Source organism: Phyllostomus hastatus, unplaced genomic scaffold (genome assembly GCF_019186645.2).
Source record: "Phyllostomus hastatus isolate PE091 unplaced genomic scaffold, TTU_PhHast_1.1 phas_contig_329, whole genome shotgun sequence".
Lineage (NCBI taxonomy): Eukaryota > Metazoa > Chordata > Mammalia > Chiroptera > Phyllostomidae > Phyllostomus > Phyllostomus hastatus.
This window is the reverse complement of record NW_025333854.1, coordinates 2,269,231-2,288,380: the sequence shown is the minus strand read 5'-3', so window position 1 is coordinate 2,288,380 and position 19,150 is coordinate 2,269,231. Positions and strand designations below refer to the sequence as shown.

The 19,150-nt window shown below is 54.6% G+C and overlaps 1 protein-coding gene across 3 annotated transcripts; it reads left to right on the top strand.

Moving 5' to 3' along the window:
- The first annotated feature begins 227 nt into the window (after positions 1-227).
- On the top strand, positions 228-6,655 carry FST (follistatin). 3 transcript variants are annotated; one of them, XM_045839901.1, is made up of 6 exons: positions 228-639; positions 2,404-2,595; positions 3,076-3,294; positions 3,589-3,813; positions 4,485-4,712; positions 5,447-6,655. In XM_045839901.1, the coding sequence occupies exons 1-6, from the start codon at positions 555-557 to the stop codon at positions 5,527-5,529; spliced, it is 1,032 nt and encodes a 343-aa protein (XP_045695857.1). In that variant the 5' UTR covers positions 228-554; the 3' UTR covers positions 5,530-6,655. The 3 variants fall into 3 exon arrangements, with proteins under 3 accessions (XP_045695857.1, XP_045695856.1, XP_045695859.1); XM_045839900.1 differs by having other exon boundaries at positions 4,482-4,712; XM_045839903.1 differs by lacking the exon at positions 5,447-6,655 and adding an exon at positions 5,188-5,309 and having other exon boundaries at positions 4,482-4,712.
- Positions 6,656-19,150: the final 12,495 nt, after the last annotated feature.

Here is a 19,150-nt window from a genome sequence, read left to right as displayed (position 1 = left end):
GCGCGAGCACAGATACAATCACACACACTCACACTCGCCACCCCGCGCGCGCCGGCGCTGCCTGAGAGCGGCGGCGTGCAGGACTAAAAGTGGGTGTTCTTCCCCACTCCCCACCCCCGAAGCGTCTCCCCCACCCCCCTTCCCGGTCGCCTCCCCCCTCCCTCTCGCTCCTACGCAATAAGAACTCAGCAATTCCCCTCCTGCCGCTTTGATTTCGGGCACCTCCAGCAGATAATTGGGAAGGGTTTCCAGAAGGTGGGAAATGTCACCTGATTCACACTGAACTTTTAAAAGCTCCCCACCCCCAAGGAGCGGCGCACACCCGCGCTAGCGGCCGCCCTCCCGCTGCCCCACACCCTGGGAGACCGCCCACCGCACACCGAGGAGACCCCCGTCCAGATTTAAAGCGCGGCTGCGCCCGGCTCCTGACGTCCATTGAATCGCGCGGCGGCCGGCGGCGAGCGCAGGGTTGCGCCGGGATCGCTGCGCCCTCCGCCGCCCGCCTCTGCGCCCGCCCGGGCCACCGCCGCTCCTCGCCCCGCGCCTGCCCCACGATGGGCCGCTCCCGGCACCAGCCCGGCGGGCTCTGCCTCCTGCTGCTGCTGCTCTGCCAGTTCCTGGAGGACCGAAGCGCCCAGGGTAAGCCAGGCGGGATGCGCGGGGGCTCGGCCGGGGCAGGGGCTCGTACTTTCCTGTTGTCCGCACGGAGTCTGCTCGGAGGGAGCGACGCTGCTCTCGGAAGACGAGCAGACCAACTTAGCGACCCCGGGATGGAGAGCCGCGGGGGGCTGGAGGCAGTGACACTTGGGGAGCCGAGTGTGGAGCGCGCTTATCCTTAAAAAGGAAAGGGAGTGAGCCGAGGTGCCTGCCGCTCAGTAGTTCGGGTTAGATGCTCCGAGTTCCGGACATCGGGAGAGCAGATGTTATCTCTCGGGTTTGGCTCCGGAGAAGGGGACAAGCATCAGTAGCGTGGCCATTTAAGTCGTCCCGTTTGCAGTTTAACCTCTTTCCCTCCCACATCTTTTAGGTAGTTTGTAGAAAATGACCAGGGGTGGGGGGTGGGGGGGTGGTGCGAGATACTGCAATTTCTTCGGTGGCTAGGGGACGTGTTTTCAGAAACTTTGCCCAAACTTGGAAATGTGGATGCTGGAAATTTTCGAGGGAAGGAGCTTTCTGCCCAGTGAGTGCTTCTTCGAACCCCCTCCCCCGAACCCTGAAAGAAAAAAAAAGACCCAAATTACGAGGCCGGAGTGTTTTGTGTCCTTTCCAGCTTTGCCCCCTTCTGACCCCTTCCTCCGACCGTTAACTTGACGCAGAAGAAGGTGAGACGCCTACAACTGAATTGAAGTCCTGAGGTGCATGGAAAGAAAATTTCTAAAGTGTTTTTAAAATGGGGCTTGTTTAATTTAGTTAGCCTTTGAGCAGATTTCAGAGGAAATAGTAAGAGCAGCGCACGGTCCAGTTTTTGTTCAAGTTGTGTGGAGGGTTCGTGAGGAGTCCGTGCGAACCAAACCCGAACGTTAAAAGGGGGGAAATGACTTGCAGAGATTTCTTGGTAGGTACGGGATGGGCGCGTGGTCCCCGGGGCGCGGTACGGAGCCTCGCCCTCCTCCCCTGCACTTTTCTGGAGACCGACTGTGACCGTCCCGCTTGGAAACCCCCGCCGCCCGCCCCGCTCCTCCTCCCGAGTTGCCCGCCTCCGGGGCGAGGCTTGCGGGACGCCCGGGACGTGGGCGCCGCGGAGGGCAGCCCTGGCAGATTTCGAAAGACCGCGGTGGCCGCGGGCGTCCCCCGGGCTTGGCGGATTGCAAAACGAGCCCGTCGGGCGGGCTGCGCCCCGAGGCCGGGCAGGACCCGGCTGCCTGTTTGCTTTCATTTTTCCCAAGTGCCTCTGGCTCCCGCGCGCCGTGCCTGTCTCGGCCCCTCGCTCGCTCGCTCTCTGCCTTTCCCGAGGTCTCCCGCTTCCTTAACCCCTGTCACAAATAATACCCACTCCGCCTACGTGAAACCAACATGTAAAAACATCCGTCGCGTCCTGTTTTTGTCAAGTTCTGTAATCGGCCCTTCGAGTCGCTGCAGGTTGCGGAGCGGGGCGAATAAAAGCAAACAGCCCCGTAAAAGCCCGTGCGGGCTGCACGTGTTGTGTCTGGGTCACTGGGAACTGACAGAGAGGCGGCTGCGGCCCGGGGCGCACGGCTCCTGGCGCCCGCCGCCCCCTCCCTCGCCCACCACCCGCCTCTCCAGGCCGCGCTTCCCGGCTCCGTCCGCACCCTTCCGTTGCCCTCCACGCGTTCTCCGCTGGTCCCCGTCCGCTGCCCCTCCACGCCGCGCCCGCCCCGGCCTGCTCGCCGCCGCCCCCGCCCCGCCGCGCTCACCCACCTCCCACCCGTCTCCTCCTCGCAGCTGGGAACTGCTGGCTCCGCCAAGCCAAAAACGGCCGCTGCCAGGTCCTGTACAAGACCGAGCTGAGCAAGGAGGAATGCTGCAGCACCGGCCGCCTGAGCACCTCGTGGACCGAGGAGGATGTCAATGACAACACGCTCTTCAAGTGGATGATTTTCAACGGGGGCGCCCCCAACTGCATCCCCTGTCAAGGTGGGGCTCTTCCCCCCCCCCAGCTGCAGCCCGGCCCGCAGTAGGGGGCGTCTCACCCTCGGTGTCCCCACCGCCCAGCTTTGCACCCGGGTGCCTCTCCGCGCCCAGCCCCAAGAAGCCAGAAAGGCCGGGAAGCCCTCGGGTAGAGTGTTGCCTGTTAGGAACTTTACCCAAAACAAGGTCGACTGCTCAGCCTAGTGTGGGGGCGAAGCCAGCCACCCCAGGCTCGTGGAGAGAGACCTGGGTATGAGACGAGGCCCGCCGCCGCTCCCTTCCTCTCACCCTTCCTCGACTTCTGGGCGAGAGCCTGGGCCCCTCAGGCGCCAACTGCGCCGTTGCGCAAGCGCCCCCCGCTCTCCCCCCGCCTCCCCGCGCGCCGCCCCTCGCCGCCCGCCCTCCCCCCACACCCCGCCGCAGTCGTCCTGCTGACCTGCATCCTGCCTGGCCCAGGTTTAATCCTTGCCTCTTTCCAACTGGTAGAAACGTGCGAAAACGTAGACTGTGGCCCCGGGAGAAAATGCCGGATGAACAAGAAAAACAAACCCCGCTGCGTCTGCGCCCCAGATTGCTCCAACATCACCTGGAAAGGCCCCGTCTGTGGACTGGACGGGAAAACCTACCGCAATGAGTGTGCACTCCTCAAGGCCAGGTGCAAAGAGCAGCCCGAGCTGGAAGTCCAGTACCAGGGCAAATGCAAAAGTAGGTAGACCCACCCGAAGGCCCCAGGGGACGGGTGGGCCTCGGGAGGAGCCTAAGGATGATAATCGTGACACCCAATACGGGGCCTCTTTTCCAACCTCCAAAGACTCCTTAAGAACGCAGAAAGAACACCAACCTGGAGTCATAAATTTCCTCTCGAAAACCGCAGCACGCCCCAAGTGCCTTTTGAAAGCTGGTCTCTTTCACTTCATGTTCTCCTAAGTGATTTCCCATTCGCACTCCCCGAAGACCGCAAGGCGCCCGTTACCACGTGTCTCCCCCTCTTTGTTTCAGAGACCTGCCGGGACGTCCTCTGCCCGGGCAGCTCCACCTGCGTGGTGGACCAGACCAACAACGCCTACTGTGTGACGTGTAACCGCATCTGCCCCGAGCCCGCCTCCTCGGAGCAGTATCTCTGCGGCAACGACGGCGTGACCTACTCCAGTGCCTGCCACCTGCGGAAGGCCACCTGCCTGCTGGGCAGGTCCATCGGATTAGCCTACGAGGGAAAGTGTGTCAGTAGGTATTCCCGATAAAGGAGCCACGAGAGACAGCAGGAGCAAAAAGCCTAGTTCTAGCGTTAAAACTGGGGCAAACCCTTAAAGAAGGCTTCAGAGCCCTCCCCCTCCCCCCCGCAAATGCCAAGTTGCGCCAAGTCCAGAGAGGACTGTCCGCAGTGACCACAGCTCACCCCGGGAAGCGCATGTCCTCCGGAGGCGATAGCCTGCACGTTAGCATGCGGGCCAGAAACAGGAGATGATTTTCTGTCTCAGAAAACTTAGAACTCACCCGATTTTACACATTCCTTTTAAGTGCTAGACTTGCTGGAAGCAAGAAATAATGACTTAACAGTTCTTCAGACCTGTCATTAGATTCTGATAACTGATGGGATTCTTGCTTTTTCAAAGATTCCCCACTGCGGGAAATCGTCAAGGGCGGGTTTCACCGGAGGGGGCGGGGAGCCCGCTCCCACAGATGCTATGTGCGTGCACAACTACGGTGTGTGGGCAATGTGGGCATTCGTGTGTGTGTGTTTCAGTTTTCTTTTCAAGCATTTTTGCATAATAGCTCCATGACCCCCCCGAGTGCAAGCTGTCCGTCACACGTGTGCATCTCTTGCTAGGGGAGTAGGCAAAGGGAGAAAGGGGGACCTGTGTCCCCCTAATCACGAGTATATTATATCCTAGAAGCAAAGTCCTGTGAAGACATCCAGTGCAGCGGTGGGAAAAAGTGTCTGTGGGACTTCAAGGTGGGCAGAGGCCGGTGCTCCCAGTGCGGGGAGCTGTGCCCCGAGGGCAAGTCCGAGGAGCCCGTGTGCGCCAGCGACAACGCCACCTACGCCAGCGAGTGCGCCATGAGGGAGGCCGCGTGCTCCTCCGGCGTGCTGCTGGAGGTGAAGCACTCCGGGTCCTGCAACTGTAAGTGCCCTTGCGCCCCCGCTCTGCCGCGGGGGAAGGCGGTCCCGGGGAGGGAAGGCCCCGAGGGAGCGGAGACCTCCCCGCGGTCAGGCCACGCCCTCCCGTGGAAGCGAGGGAGCTGCTTGATTTCACCAGCGACTCCCTGGCCCACAGAAAAATCCCCGGAATGTTTTCCTGGCTTTCCACACTTGTCCGGTGATCACCAGTGGGGTGGCTTCTCCAGACCCATTTGCAGTCATCGGCCCCTCCTGCATTTGCTTTCCCAGGGTGCTTTGCTGTTTGCCTTATTAACATTTGAATCTAAACTAACTGCTTCAAAAGTTGTGCTCCCCCCCCCCCCCCCGTTTTTCAAAGACAGCTTCATATGATCACACAGGGCCGCTGCTTCTCGCAGTTGCCTCTCTCTACTAACTCTGCAATAAGGGCCCAAAGCGGTTATACCTAGAACACAAGAGCGCTTTTTATCTGATTTCAGGACTCTGCCCGTAAAACCTGAGCCATTGATTCTTCAGAACTTTCTGCAGTTTTTGACTTCATAGATTATTTTTTTTAAAGTTTTTAAAAACATTGCGTAACAGCAGATGCCAAAAACCAAAAGCATCTCACTGCAAGTCACGTAAAACTGCAACGCTGTGACGTGGCGGTGTCAGAGGGCTTTGAAAACACGCGCTGAGCTGCTTCCGCGCTGTGGTTGTCCGTGTTTAAACAGCAGCTCCCCTGTGTTCCCCATCTAGCCATTTCCGAAGACGCCGAGGAAGAGGAGGAAGACGAAGACCAGGACTACAGCTTTCCCATATCTTCCATTCTGGAGTGGTAAACCCTCCACCCGTGTTCAGTGCTGGCATAGCCTTTGGGCAAAAAGAAAGAAAGAAAGAAAGAAAGAAAAGAGGAAAGAAAAAATATATATTGTCCATACTGTAAATAAGTGTATGCTTATTTATTTGGGGGGAAAAGTATACATAAAGGACCTTTGTCCTAAAGCTCTCTCCCAGGCCACTTGTTGCCCATTGGACACGGAGAGGCAGTCCTGTGAGGTCCACTGGATGAGGCGCATAGTTCAGACTCGTAGACCTTTATTTATACTGTGTCATGTTTTATAATTTATACATAAAATGTCTGGTTGACTGTACACCTTGTTTTTGAAGAAATTTATTCGTGAAAGGAAGAGCAGTTGTTATTTATTGTGAGGTCTCTTGCTTGTAAAGTTAAAGCTTTTTTTTTTTCCTTGTAAACCATTGAAGTCCATTCCTGACCATTCTCACACACCCGTGCCCCCCGCCCCCGCGCTCTTGCTGGACCCCCTTCCACCCGAACGGACTCACTTGCATGTCAGTTTGTCGTGTTTATTTATTGGATTCTCTGCTGCCTGTTCTGCGCGTGCACCTGCGCGTGCGCACACGATCCCTCGGGTTTTGTTTACAAGGAATCTTGGCTGACCAAAAGGCATTGCAACTGACCCAGCGAAGGTACAGAGGACCCAGCTTTGAGGGAACTCCTGCTTTGGTTCTCTTGGGCTGATGGGACCTCCGGGACAGGGAGGCGACAGCAGCGTCAGGCTTCTAGCGAGGGACCCCTAAGATGTGACGAGATCCGAAGGGGCCGGGGGACCGTGGCGGCAGGCTGAAGGCAGGGGCCCTGCACGCTCCGCCTGGCCTCGGGTGGTCCCCCCCAGCTGGGCTCCTGTACCTTTGACCTGAGTTCCTTTTCAACCCATGTGTCACTAAAAGTTATAGCGGAGCTTTATCAGTTCAAGTTTCTTGCTTTTCATAATACGGTCTTCCGATGCAATTTTATATTTTCAAAACATGGCAAGTTAAATATAAATTCATTTAAATATATAGTTTTGTACTTTTCTACCATGTAAATGTGCAATGTATATAAAAGTTATAATGTGTATTTGTAAATAAATGATGAGTGAAAAAATAAAAAAATTTTAAAAAGCCCATGGTCTCAGCTGCTGTTGGTGTCCCAGAAGGTGTTTGGGCTTTGGAGTACAAATGTCTAGACTTCATTTGCCGAGTCACTGGAATCTAGTGGCCGGGACAGGAGGCGCTCCAGGGCCGGTGAATGACAAATCCCCGCCGTGGCGTCCGAAGGTAAAGGGATCCCAGTTCCAACAACCCCTTCGTGAGGACAGATGGTGGCCCCCGCAGTGGGCCGAGCGTGACGTTCCCCTCTAGGAGCCCCACCTCAGCCGTTCTTGCTCGTCGTAGCCAGAGGCACCCTCTCCTCTATCTAAATAAAGTGGGTCTTAGGTCCTGAAACCACAGCTGGCACAAGGAAAGGCGGAAACGTGCTCAGCACGCCGCGGAAATCCACGCGGTTGCGGAAGTACGCCTCGCAGAGTGGGCACGGCCGGGGCGCGGGGAGGCGGGGGGGGGGGTGGTTTGCACAACGGTGCCCAGGTTTGTCGGGGACAAAGAGTGACACTGAGGGAAGAGGAGGCTGGCAGCGCCTTGCAGGCAGCGTTCGACAGCTGAATCGCACTCTCAGAACCTCGGGCGGGCATCTGGGGCATCCGCGGTCGCACGCTGCCCTGTGTCGTCAGGATTGCATCACGCAGGTTCCCGGCTCACTGCCTGCTGACTCCTTGACTAAGGACATTAAAAACCTCAGCAGAGCAAGAGGCAAAGTGAGGACTGAGACTGGGAGGGAGAGCAAAGCACGGTCAATGCAGCCAACAGGGCTAAGCAGTAACTATTAAAAATGACCGTAGGTCTCATTCCAAACAAAAAGTTTTTTTCTTTTATTAAAAAAAAAGACTGGAAGATTGTTGGCCCTCAGCTGCGGTCACCGCAGGAGAAATGTGGAGACAGATGGACCCCAGTGGGCAGAGCCTGTATGGTGACTAGGAGCCCACGGGGTTTTGGGAGCCCGCAGCCCGGATTCCTGAGAAGGGCAGGGAGGCCAGAAGTCCAACAGGCTGCATCGGCCGGGGAGACGGGGGCCAGCCGCAAAGGGGCCCGGCCGAGGCTCGCTGGGCTGGCTGCCGCTGGGGACGGGCTCCCGGGACAGGAGAGGCGGCCGGCAGGCACGTCTCGCAGCCCCTCCCGGCGTGGGTCGCGAGCTGCTTCGTGCTTCGTCCCGGGGTGCTGCTCCCGCTGAGGGGCGGCCATTGACAGGGAGAGGGACAACACCCGTTCAGCCAGCCCTGGTGTGTGTCCTGGCAGGACCGAGCGATGAAATCAAGCGCCTGCTTTTAAAACAACATGCAGATTATTTGAAAATTTTATTTCATGTTTGTCCACAATGGTCATGCCTCTCAAGCAAAACACACACACACACACACACACACACACACACACAAAACCCTTCATTTTCTTTCTTGGAGTTTCCTACTTTTCCAGGAATCCTGCGTTGGGCTAATTTGTAGCAAAAAACAGAAGTCTCCTAAAATTCCAATTACATCAATGTCATTAGGCTGTTAGAATGTCAACTATGACTCAAAAAAGTAATTCACTCAGGCATATAATGTAATTCTAGTAACTAGTTTTAATTAGAATGACTACATCTTAAATTACTAGGAATTTAAAAATACCAAGTAATAATGAAAAATATCAGAAGTCTAATTTTCTCATTTTAAGCAGATTGTATTTATCTAATTTTAGAGAGAGGGGAAGGGAGGGAGAGAGAGAGAGAGAGAGAAACATCCATCAGCTTCCTCTCATACACACCTCAGCTGAGGACGGGTCCCCAACCTGGGCATGTGCCCTGACCAGGAATCAAACAGGTGACCTTTCACTCTTTGGGGTGATGCCCAACCAACTGAATCACACCAGTCAGGAAAGATATCTAGTTTGTATAAGCTGTCCACTTAAGATTTTTATATACTAAGTCGGTATGGTCCCCAGAGGATAGTAAAAATGAAATTTGGCATCATTAGAATCATTCTCAAAAGTCTGACAGCCATTCTGACCTTAGACTGGATTCTGTATCCTAGAGGGAAAATGCTATCTATTAAAAAAATCAGAATACTATTCATAGTTCAAAGTATTGTATCGATGTCAAGTTCACTGAAATTGATTACTGTAGTGCGGTCATGTAAGAGAATATTCCTACACTTAGAAAAATACACACTGACAGGTTCGATTCCCAGTCAGGGCACATGCCTGGGTTGCAGGCCACGGCCCCAGCAACTGCACATTGATGTTTCTCTCTCTCTCTCTTTCTCCCTCCCTCCCTTCCCTCTCTAAAAATAAATAAATAAAACCCTTAAAAAAAGAAAAGAAAAGAAAAATACACACTGAAGTATTAAGAGAAAATGGCCAAAATGTATATAATTTACTCAGAAGTGCTTTTATTTTTAATCCTCCCTCAAGGACCTCATTGACTTTAGGGAGACAAAAAGGGAGGCAGGGAGGGAGAGAGAGAAGGAGAGAAAAACATCTCTGTGTGAGGGAAACATCAGTTGGTTCCCTCCCATACACACCCCAACTGGGGACTGAACCCGAAACCTAGGCATGTGCGCTGACCGGGAACCAAACCCACGACTCTCTGGTCTTTGGGACGACACTCCAACCCATTGAGCCACGCTGGCAGGACTCGGAAATGATTTAGAAAGGAAAAATTGAGCTTTATATAGCTCCCCCCCCCACGTATATTCAAAATGAGAGCACACAAATGTTAAAAGGAGTAGAGTGGAATGTAACAACCAGTGAGTTTGAATAAAAGGTAAATTAGAAATTATATCCAAATAAAAAGTTTAAAATCTTAAGAAGTCATTCTCACCAAGTAGGAGTACATAGTAGACTGCTTGTCCCATTCTCTAGGAGAATAAGGGAGATATCAGAGTCATTAAAAAAAAATCATTTGAATGACCCAAGGACTCTGGAAAATAATTCCGGTGACTTTGATTCTTCAAGGATCCTGGAAGAATCAAACTTGGCAGTGAGAATTCCCGACGCCTAAACCATACCCGAACTGAGAAGCAGCCTTTTCTTTATTGAAATCCTCTCACCCCGGCTGGCGTAGCTCAGTGGATTGAGCTCGGGCTGCGAACCAAAGTGTCGCAGGTTCGATTCCCAGTCAGGGTACATGCCTGGGTTGCAGGCCATGACCCCCAGCAACCGCACATTGATGTTTCTCTCTCTCTTTCTCCCTCCCTTCCCTCTCTAAAAATAAATAAACAAAATCTTTAAAAAAAAAAAAGAAATCCTCTCAAAATGTAGAGCAGTTAGTAGCTTTGCAAGACCCTCCAAACACCAAAAAGCCCGTTCCTCCCCGCTGCTTGCTGCGTATCATCTGGACGCGTAACTTCACCTGGCTGCGCCCGTTTCCCCAGGTGTGTGCGACCAGAACGATGCAGTGTCTCCCTCGCAGGGATGTTGTGGGGGTTAAAAGGTGTAAGTCACGTGAAGTGCTCGGGTCAGTGCCCGGCACACAACAAGGTCAGCACGTGAGTGTCTTCCAGGACCGGAGCAACCGCTGTGAGTTGAAGGAACAAAGACGGCATCGTGGCCCCTCAACCGGACCCCACCAAGAAGATGCATGGCTGGGGCACAAGGGTAAGCCATTAAAAAAAAAAAAAAAACGGAAGGTAAACATAATTGCGAAGTATTTTAACCGTGTTGATACTTAACAAAACTCCAGGAAGCTCTAACATGTTTCGATACAACACTTCCCCTGGGAATCTGGAAAAAATTCACTCACCCACCAACATTTCCAAAGCCACAAAATATGCCTTCCCTCCTTTCATGCACCCAGCACCCAGGACGATTCCGGGTTGGGAATTAAATCATTTTCCTTTCATTTGGATACCATTCCCTCCACGAGGACGATAGACTCCTAATGATAGTAATAAACGATGTCCAAACTATTAAAAATCCTCATGCCAGTCATACAACTGCCAGGAATTGAAAAATGGTATATCATGTATTTAGGAACCTTGTTTATCGAAAAGCAGTTTTCAAAACCTGGGTCCTCACTTGTTTTTTCCATTCCAGTCAGCCTAGAGCCAGCCCTGGGCCAGACCTCGTCATGTAAACAGACTCCGGGCAGGCCTGCCCTGCGTCCCCAACAGGCCTGCCCGGACATGTCCAAATCCCCGCTTCGACGGGGCTGGAATCCCCCCGCGAGGACTGGACGGTCCCAGGCTTTGTCCTGCTTGGACCTCAGCCCCCTTGGCTGGTACCGTCAGGATTCCTGTGGCTGAGCCCTTCAGACGCTTCCAAACACAGTCTCCGGGTCACACCACACGGAGCCCTGGCCGAGCTGAGCTCTGTCAGTTTTCTATTTTAAGACCGTGGCCCAGGAACCGACTGGTGCTGCAGGGAGGCAGACACACTCCCACCCGAAGTGTCTTGAATCCATGTCGCGAGGGACTCAGGTCTTGGGCTCAAGAACATGTGTGAGAGTCTCCGAAGAATTCGGGGCAATCAAGAAATCGGGAGCAAGGCTGCAATCCCGGTGAGAAAGAGGGGGCGCTCTAGCCATTCTAGTTCCCGGAAGAGACGTGGATACATCTTTATCACTTCCAGCACCGAAAAAGAAACTGTCGGGGTGATGGTATGGTCGTGACGCACCCCGTAAGCAGTGGAGTGGGTGAAAGACCACGGAGAGGCCGGTCACTGGAGTTTCTGGAGGCTGCTGGAGGCTGATGGCCTGATGACGACACCAACCGAGGGACCAGAGGACGCAAAAGGCCGGCAGTACTTGGAGCCTCGAAGGGGACAGTGTTCGGTGGGGCCCCAGGAGGAGTGATCTACAGGGACTCCCGGTGGTTGATCCGCTGGGTGTGTGGAGCCGGGACCCGGGCAGCGAAATGCCCACACATGAAGGGTCACCGTCCGGGAGGAGCGCCCGGACCACCAGCAGCGGTGTGAGCTGACGGCTCGTTAGAAACGCAAGCTCCGGAGCACTGGCCCCAGAACCACGGGACCAGATTCCCGGAGGGGAGGGTCCCAAAATCTGTTCGAACGAGCACCCCGGGGAATTCTTAAGCACGCTCAAGTTTGAGACCTACTGCCCTAGAATCGTTTCAGGCTCTGGGGGAGGCCGGGCTACCTGATGTTCCACAGCAACCAGAACACGTGCCCGTGGGTCTCTGGTAGCCCCCCCCAGGGGGGCCAGGTGCCGCCCTGGTCCCCAGCCAGCCCTGGCCAAGGTTCCTGCACAGACTCTGAACTGCGCCACAGTAGTGCACTCCTGCTGGGGAGGGCCTTTGGCCATGGATGTCGCAGAGCACAGGTCCCCTAAGGCTGTTCTGTCTGCTCTTATCTACCCCGAGACCTTCCCCGGCAGGGCTGACTGGGAATGCGGGTGTGCCTCCCAACCCTCCCGGCCAGGCGTGTGGAGTGGTGGATTTCTCAAGAAGAGATTTGACTCTGCATGAAGCATCGTGATATTCCAGCCCCGGTCTTCTCTTGAGTTGACCCTTGGTCCACTTCGCCTCCCAGGAACGTGCCTGGAATTTCTCCCGGGAGACACGCAGTGGCTTCCTAGGAGGGCACCCCAGCTCCGCCCAGGGGGTCAGGAAGCCAAGGCCACCGCCACTCATCTGACCCGCCTGTCCCAGAACTGGGAGCCCTAGGCAACCGGATGCAACACACCGGCAGGCTGAACACGAGTATGAACGGCGTTCCCCAGGAACGCACCAGATGCAACGGCATCTCCCGGGGCAGCGCCCGAGCCCGGCGTGGGAGGGCCTCCCCTCCCTCTGCTGCCAGACCGCCTCCTGGCCTCGGGCTGCTTCCTGCCTCCGTCATCTCAGCGATGCTCCCAGCAGGACCTGACTCTGTCTGACCTGACTCTGTCCGTTCCTGTCCCCGCACCTACCTCCCCACGTCCTTTGGCCGAAGTCCCAATTCTGGGTCGGTGAGATCCACCTTCTCCACACCTGCCCCGGTGCAGCCAAGCCAGGACGGAAGCCTCAGAAAGTGCCCGCGGGTGCCCTGACCCACGTGTGAGATGTGATCTCAGCTGGGTCTTTTTTTTTTTTCAGATTTTATTTGTTTGTTTGTTTAGTTAGTTAGTTATTTGAAGAGAGGGGAGAGGAAGGAGAAAGAGAGGGAGAAAAACACGGACGTGCAGGAGAAACATCGATGGGCCGTCTCTCTCGCACGCCCCCAACCAGGGACCTGGCCTGCAACCCGGGCATGTGCCCTGACGGGGAGTCCGACCAGCAGCCTTGGGGTCGGCGGGACAAGGCCCAGCCCACCGAGCCACGCCGGCCAAGGCTCCGCCGGCTCCTTTAACCACCGAGCCATGGTGCACACACATCTCTCTTTCCCATGCTGCCGTCCGGCCTTGCCAAACCCTCACCGTTCTCGGCACGCAGCGTACCCACTCCCACTCTCCTCACGTTCCGTGAACTTGACCTCCAGCACTTAACCAGCACGTGGCTGGCATCAGGCAAGCATGAGCTCAGCTCTGTCCACGGCCGGCACTCGCCATAAGTTCGCCCAGTTCCCCGCCATTTCTACCTGCCTCCCCCCCCCCGCCCGCCCCCCGTCGCAGAGAATCTCATTTTCCTGTCTGTGTTTCGCCGCGCGCACGCCCTTCCCTGTCCTCCAGAAATGCACTTGGTTAGCAGCCTCCCCTCCGTCGTCTGCCGTTGCTCTCCGGACAGCGCTGTTATCAACTTCAGCCTACAAATATGCTCCACTGAAATGTTTAAAATGAGATTATATAAAATTGAGGTAATGGAATTAATAAAGGTTGGCTAACGCAAACACACTCACACACACACACACGCACACGCACACACACACACACACACACACACGCACACGCACACACACACGCTTCCGCCTTGGCTAGCCCATAAGAAAAATAAGAGAAGCCTTGCTGGGGCTTGGTCTAGGCTCAGCCTGTGGAGCCATCCCCGCCGCCTCACCCCGCCCTCGTTCCTCAGCCTCCTGCAGCTTGGACTTTCCTCCCGCGAGTCCCCTGGAGAGGTCTGCAAAGGTTATCAGTGACCCCCGGCTCCCAACACAATGGACACTGTCCTGTCCTTATCTAAAGGGCCTCTCTCTGGTTTGAACACTGTTGACCAGACTCCTGCGACGGCCCCGGCTTTGGCGTCCCTGCCCCTCCCAGCTCACCATGCACAGGGGGGTTCTTTATGGCTCCTGTCTTCGTACCCGCAGATCGGGGGTCAAAGGCTGGCCGTCCTCACACCGCATCTGACTTAGAGTTTATTTGGTCACACCAACCTGTAAAATAATTTTGAATTAGTTGACAATATGTAAAATGTAGGAAATTTAACACCCCCCCCCCAATATCTAGATTTCTACTTGCTCTTGAAAAACCTGAAAACCAGGTATCACTGGGTCTTTGAGTCCCCGTGGGCCGGTCATGGGGGACGGAGTGGACAGCCAGCTGCTCATGCATTTAGACGAGGTGGTCGGTGAGGCGGTCTCCCTCGTGTGTGGCACCTGCCGTGTCCCCCACCGCCCTTTGCCTGCTTGTCTCACTCGTCTACCCAGCTGACCGCCCTCGACACAGCATGCTGGGGGACTCACAGGACCCCCATATCCACACGGTTTCCCCTGCAGTCCATCTGCTGGTGGCTGCAGACCCCCACGGTCAGCCCTAACATTTTACTGCGCCTCCGTAATACACCCCAACGCCTACTGCCCCTGCCGAGGGGTGCCCCCCACCCTGCGTGCTTCCTCCCGCCCGTCTCTTCCCCCTCAGAATCTTAGACGAGTGCATCTGATGGGGGGGCCAAGTGCCTGGCCAGGGGGGCTAGGAAACGCAGGGTCCAGCTCCCGGCGGAGAAGGGAGAATCCGGCGCAGAGAAGAGTGACGCGGAGAAGGCGCCCCAAGGGCCTCGGCAGCCACAACCACAGCTAGCAGAGACGACCGAAAAGATGGAAACAAAGGCAGGTGTAGAGTCGTGAGAAGGAGAACGGCCAGAGTCTACAGACGGTGTAGACTTCATTCCTCATCCACAAGCTTCGAGAGTATTCTCACAGCAGCACTCAGCAGGCCAGGAGCCGGGCACAGTCCAGAGTCAGGGGCTCCCCCCAGTGAGACGGGAGCTTCTGAGCACCCCACCCCGTCCCAGCCCCACTGTGGGGGGGGAGGGCGGCGGGCACGGTGAGGGCCGAGAAATGGCACACAGGACAGCAACACCGGGCAAGCACAGAGGGAGAAGCGGTTTCCCACATAAGGAGGTGGTGAGCATTTGGGCAGAACGTTCTGGAGGGGAAGTCCCTGAACCCCAGCGTCTGGCGGGCCAAGCAGGGGATGGGGCCAGCAGATGCACTCGGGGGCCTGAGCCCCAGTTCTTGCAGCCAAGGCGGGGAAACCAGCAGCACCACAGACTGGGCGAGTCGGGTCTCCGGGCTCGTCGGGACGGGGCCAGAGGTCTGGGTGACCACGGAGAACGGGCCGGATGGAGGAGAACGGTTTCCTTCGCTCACGTCCAGGGGCAGAGGCACTGGGCGCGGACTGGCCTGGCGTCTTCTCAGAGCGGTTCTGTCCGGCTCCCGGTTTGTCCGTCTGTTCACAGTCCTCCCCAAGTGCTCCGCATTTTACAGGCTGGCATTAAACCCCCACAAAACCCACAGTGCCACTCATTTACCGTTTATGACACTAGTTTGGGGATCAACTGTTCTCCTTTTTCCAAAAGTCTCCCATAGGACCCCAGCACTGAATTATTGCAAAGCTTTAACGATTAATTAGGAGGAACATATAAACAAGTTTATATCATTATACAGGGTCCGGCAGAAGTAACGCCTGCCTGAGTGTGGTTGGTAGGGTCATAACATGGGTGTCATGATTTACAGTTTCAATTTGAACACTTCACCTAAAACGTCACACGGTGTGCTTGAGTGTGATGTTGCTATGTTACAGCATTCCGTGCTTATGATTCTGTAATAAAAGATTTCGTAATAAAAGATTTTGTAATAAAAAGGGCGTTATTTGTGCTGTATAATAAATCAATATAAAATTCAGAATTCGTCAGAGAACTAGGGCACCTTTAAAAGTTTGTGGACATCCAGAATAGTTGAAGGCGCAGAGACAGAGAGATTGGGGGGGCAGGGACTGGGGAGAGGGGGCGGGGACTTGGAAGAGGGGGCGGGGACTGGGAGAGGGGCGGGGACTGGGGAGAGGGGGCGGGGACTTGGAAGAGGGGGCGGGGACTTGGAAGAGGGGGCGGGGACTGGGAGAGGGGCAGGGACTGGAGAGAGGGGGCGGGGACTGGGGAGAAGGGGCGGGGACTGGGAAGAGGGGGCGGGGACTGGGAGAGGGGCGGGGACTGGGAGAGGGGGCGGGGACTGGGAGAGGGGGCGGGGACTGGGGAGAGGGGCAGGAGGGCACAGGGCTCCCTTGTGAGAAGACAGCTGTGTTCTCAGGCGCTCACGGTGACGGGGACGCGGCTCTGCAGCGCTCTGACACCACCCTGGAACTGTACACGTCAAATGGGTGAGTCTCGTGTAATGTAAGTTGTATCTCAATTAAAAACGTTGTTTTAAAAAACTACCCAGTTAATTTAAGTGGAAGTATCCACTTAAGTTCGAAATTGTTTTCGTTTTACAAAAATCAACTTATAAAAGACATTGTTACATATTCACACATTATGGTTGGGCACCCATATTTAGTCCAGATTTCTATGCCCTTAAATACCAGTTTCGGTGGTGGTAGCAGTCAACCAAGCACTGAAATTAGAGCTCTAATAAATTTAGTCATTTTAGCTTCAGGAGCAAAAAAAAATTTTCATGGATTAAAAATATGGCATCATTTTCTCCAGTTTTATTAGTGTATCAACTACATTATTGCCACGGAGTTGATTGGAAAAGGAGTCAGAATTCAAGAGAAAAAGAAAACAAAACAAGACAGTTTACCAATACACATTTCTTCTAAAATGACTGAGAAAGCCCTGAATGAGGAGTTCAGTTGTTTAGAGCATCTTCCTGATAGACCAAGGTCGAGGGTTCGATCCCCAGTCAGAGCACTCACAAGAAGCAACCAATGAATGCATCAATAAGTGGAAAGACAAATCTCTCTCTCTCTCTCTCACCCTCCCTCCCTCTCTCTCTAAAACCAATCAACCAATAATAAAGAAATTTTAAAAATTACTAAGACAATTCTCAGGCTAGGAAAATGTTTAAAAACCCCAGTCTTATCATATAGTCCTTTTGTACTGAAAGCATTTCACATATTATTAAAAGAACAGCAACCAAGTTCACATAAAATGTTTACCCAAACAGGAAGGATGATGTTTGTCCCACCTGTCTGTTAACGCAGTCGAAGAGTCTTAAGGAAATTGGTTATATTATCACACGTTTTTATTGGTACGCTGCCAATTTCTGTCAGCACAGAAGTTACTTCTTTTTTCCTTTTAGGGCAGAAGCATGCTAGAAATGAGAATTATTAGTATGTACAGAACAGGTTTATCTGCAGCAATGTTTTAGGCGGACTTGTTAGGCTGCATCTAGAAGTGACAGGTTTGCGATCTCTTTTGGCAAATGGATGTACACCCTCCGGTGCTTCCTGACGAGGGCCCACTGTGCCCTGTCCAGGGAAAACTTCCGTGCCCAAGATAAACATGCTTTACTTTCCACTTAGAAACTGAGCAGACAATGAAGCACTCCCATCTAAATGCTTGTTTTCTTTAACGAACTGACACCATTTTTCACAAATGACAGTTTTTAAATTGCAGCTTTTCCTTTCGGGGGGTGGAAGGAGAAAAGAGCTACGTCTTTTCTCCACAACAGGATCTTTTGCAAAATCCTCCAGTCTTACCCAGTCCTTACCTTAGTCCTTACAGTTGGCTGTGCACCTTTCTTTATGTTTTGTTTATTTGTTTCATATTTTAATTGATCATTCAGTCTCTCTCTCGGAGGGGACTCAAGAATGTATGCAGGTACTTTGTTGTTGATTAATTGTATATCTCAAGATATAATGCGCAGCATACTACAGCGACGGTGCAGATGCACAGGGATGGATGGATGGGTGGGCAGGGGGATGTGGACAGATGACAGGCAGGTGGACAGATGACCGATGGACAGATGGACAGACGGACAGAGATAGGTGGATAGATGGATAGCGCCAGCAAGCTGTCCGGGGGGATCTTAAACCTCGGTTCCCGGAACCGCCCAGAGCTAGCTGGGGCTTGGGCAGACAAAGGTGACTGGTGGGTCACCTGTCAGGGAGACACGGTTTGCTCCACCGTGGGATTTGCCCAGATGACTTCAACAGGGTGTCTCCCCTTCCTGTTCCTTCTCCATCTTCCTGTCTCTTGCTCTGGGCCCTGGAAGGTTAAGCCGCATGGGCCACATCTCCCAGACCCCCACGGGGGCTGGTTTCCCACAAGGACTGGCCGATACCCTGAGAAGAGAGCAGAGGCCTGGGGGAGAGAGATGGGAGGTGTTTACTCTGTGCTTCCCAACCCCCCTCGCCCACCCCTCGCCCACCCCTCGCCCACCCCGCACACCAGCTGCAGCCCTCTGGGCCATCCAGGAGAGCCGGGTGGCCCTCCCAGTTCCTTCCCAGCTTTGAGCTCCAGAAACTCGAGGTCCTCCCCCCGCCCCCTTTCTTCTGAAGGGGCAGTAGGGCTCCCTTCCTGCGGTCACTGGCTCCCACCCTGCCTACCCAGGCCTGCAGGTCATCTGGTCAGGAAGGCAGGCTCTCACGCTGTCCGGGGTGAGCTCTCCCTTTCCGCCCAGAGCCCGGCTGCCATGGGAACCATGTGGGCTCCCTACTCACACCTGTTGTGAGGTCGGCCAGTCCCGAATTCACGCGAGAGAGAGAGGGAGAAGACCCCCAGGAACAGAAGACTCTCCCCCCCACCGCCTGATAGGACTGCTTCTCGGTGTGATCAACCTCGTTTCATACCCGCGAAGGCCCCGCCGTGGCCCACGCTGCCCCTGAACTTTGGGTCCTTTCCCCACACACGCGCGTGCACACATCCATTTTTCGTACCTGAAGCAGCGGCTCCAGCGGGCTCCTGCTCTCAGGCGGTGGCAGAGACTCGCCGCTCCCACCGGAAACCCGGCCGCAGGGCGAGCGTCTGTCTGCCCCCGCACCCTCTGCGGAGGCCTGTCTCCGGGGCGCGTTGTCCGGCTGTGCTCCGGACACGGAGTCTGCCATCGGCACCCTTTCGTGTCCTTGCACGCTGGGGAGGAAGAGAGTCTAGGCTGGGATCTGCTGCAGGCCCGGATCAGCAAAGGCGCTTGTTCTGGCTAAACACTGGAGAGGGTGCCTGCACGACCTGGAAAACACCCGTCAAGGTGCTCGTCGTCACGAGGAGGTACACAAATTCAAATTCCTAAGACAACACACTTATTTCCTGCAGGGAGTAAATGTAATTTCGCATAACAGATATTTAAGCACATAGTTTCTTACAGTAAGCCTACTTAAACACACTTGGACATGAGCATAGCCCTAAGTTTATAGGTTACGGTCGTTAACCAATAAAACCTTCATGTGTAGAAGCTGCGTCTCGCAGGAGACTTTGTTATAAATGGTCAGAGGCGTTTACGAGGATT

Bases quoted from the DNA above. Each gene is read 5' to 3' on its own strand.
- FST (XM_045839900.1), top strand. From the start codon at position 555: ATGGGCCGCTCCCGGCACCAGCCCGGCGGGCTCTGCCTCCTGCTGCTG. The intron at 640-2,403 runs GTAAGCCAGGCG...TCCTCCTCGCAG, and splicing joins GGAGGACCGAAGCGCCCAGG to CTGGGAACTGCTGGCTCCGC. The intron at 3,295-3,588 runs GTAGGTAGACCC...TCTTTGTTTCAG, and splicing joins GTACCAGGGCAAATGCAAAA to AGACCTGCCGGGACGTCCTC.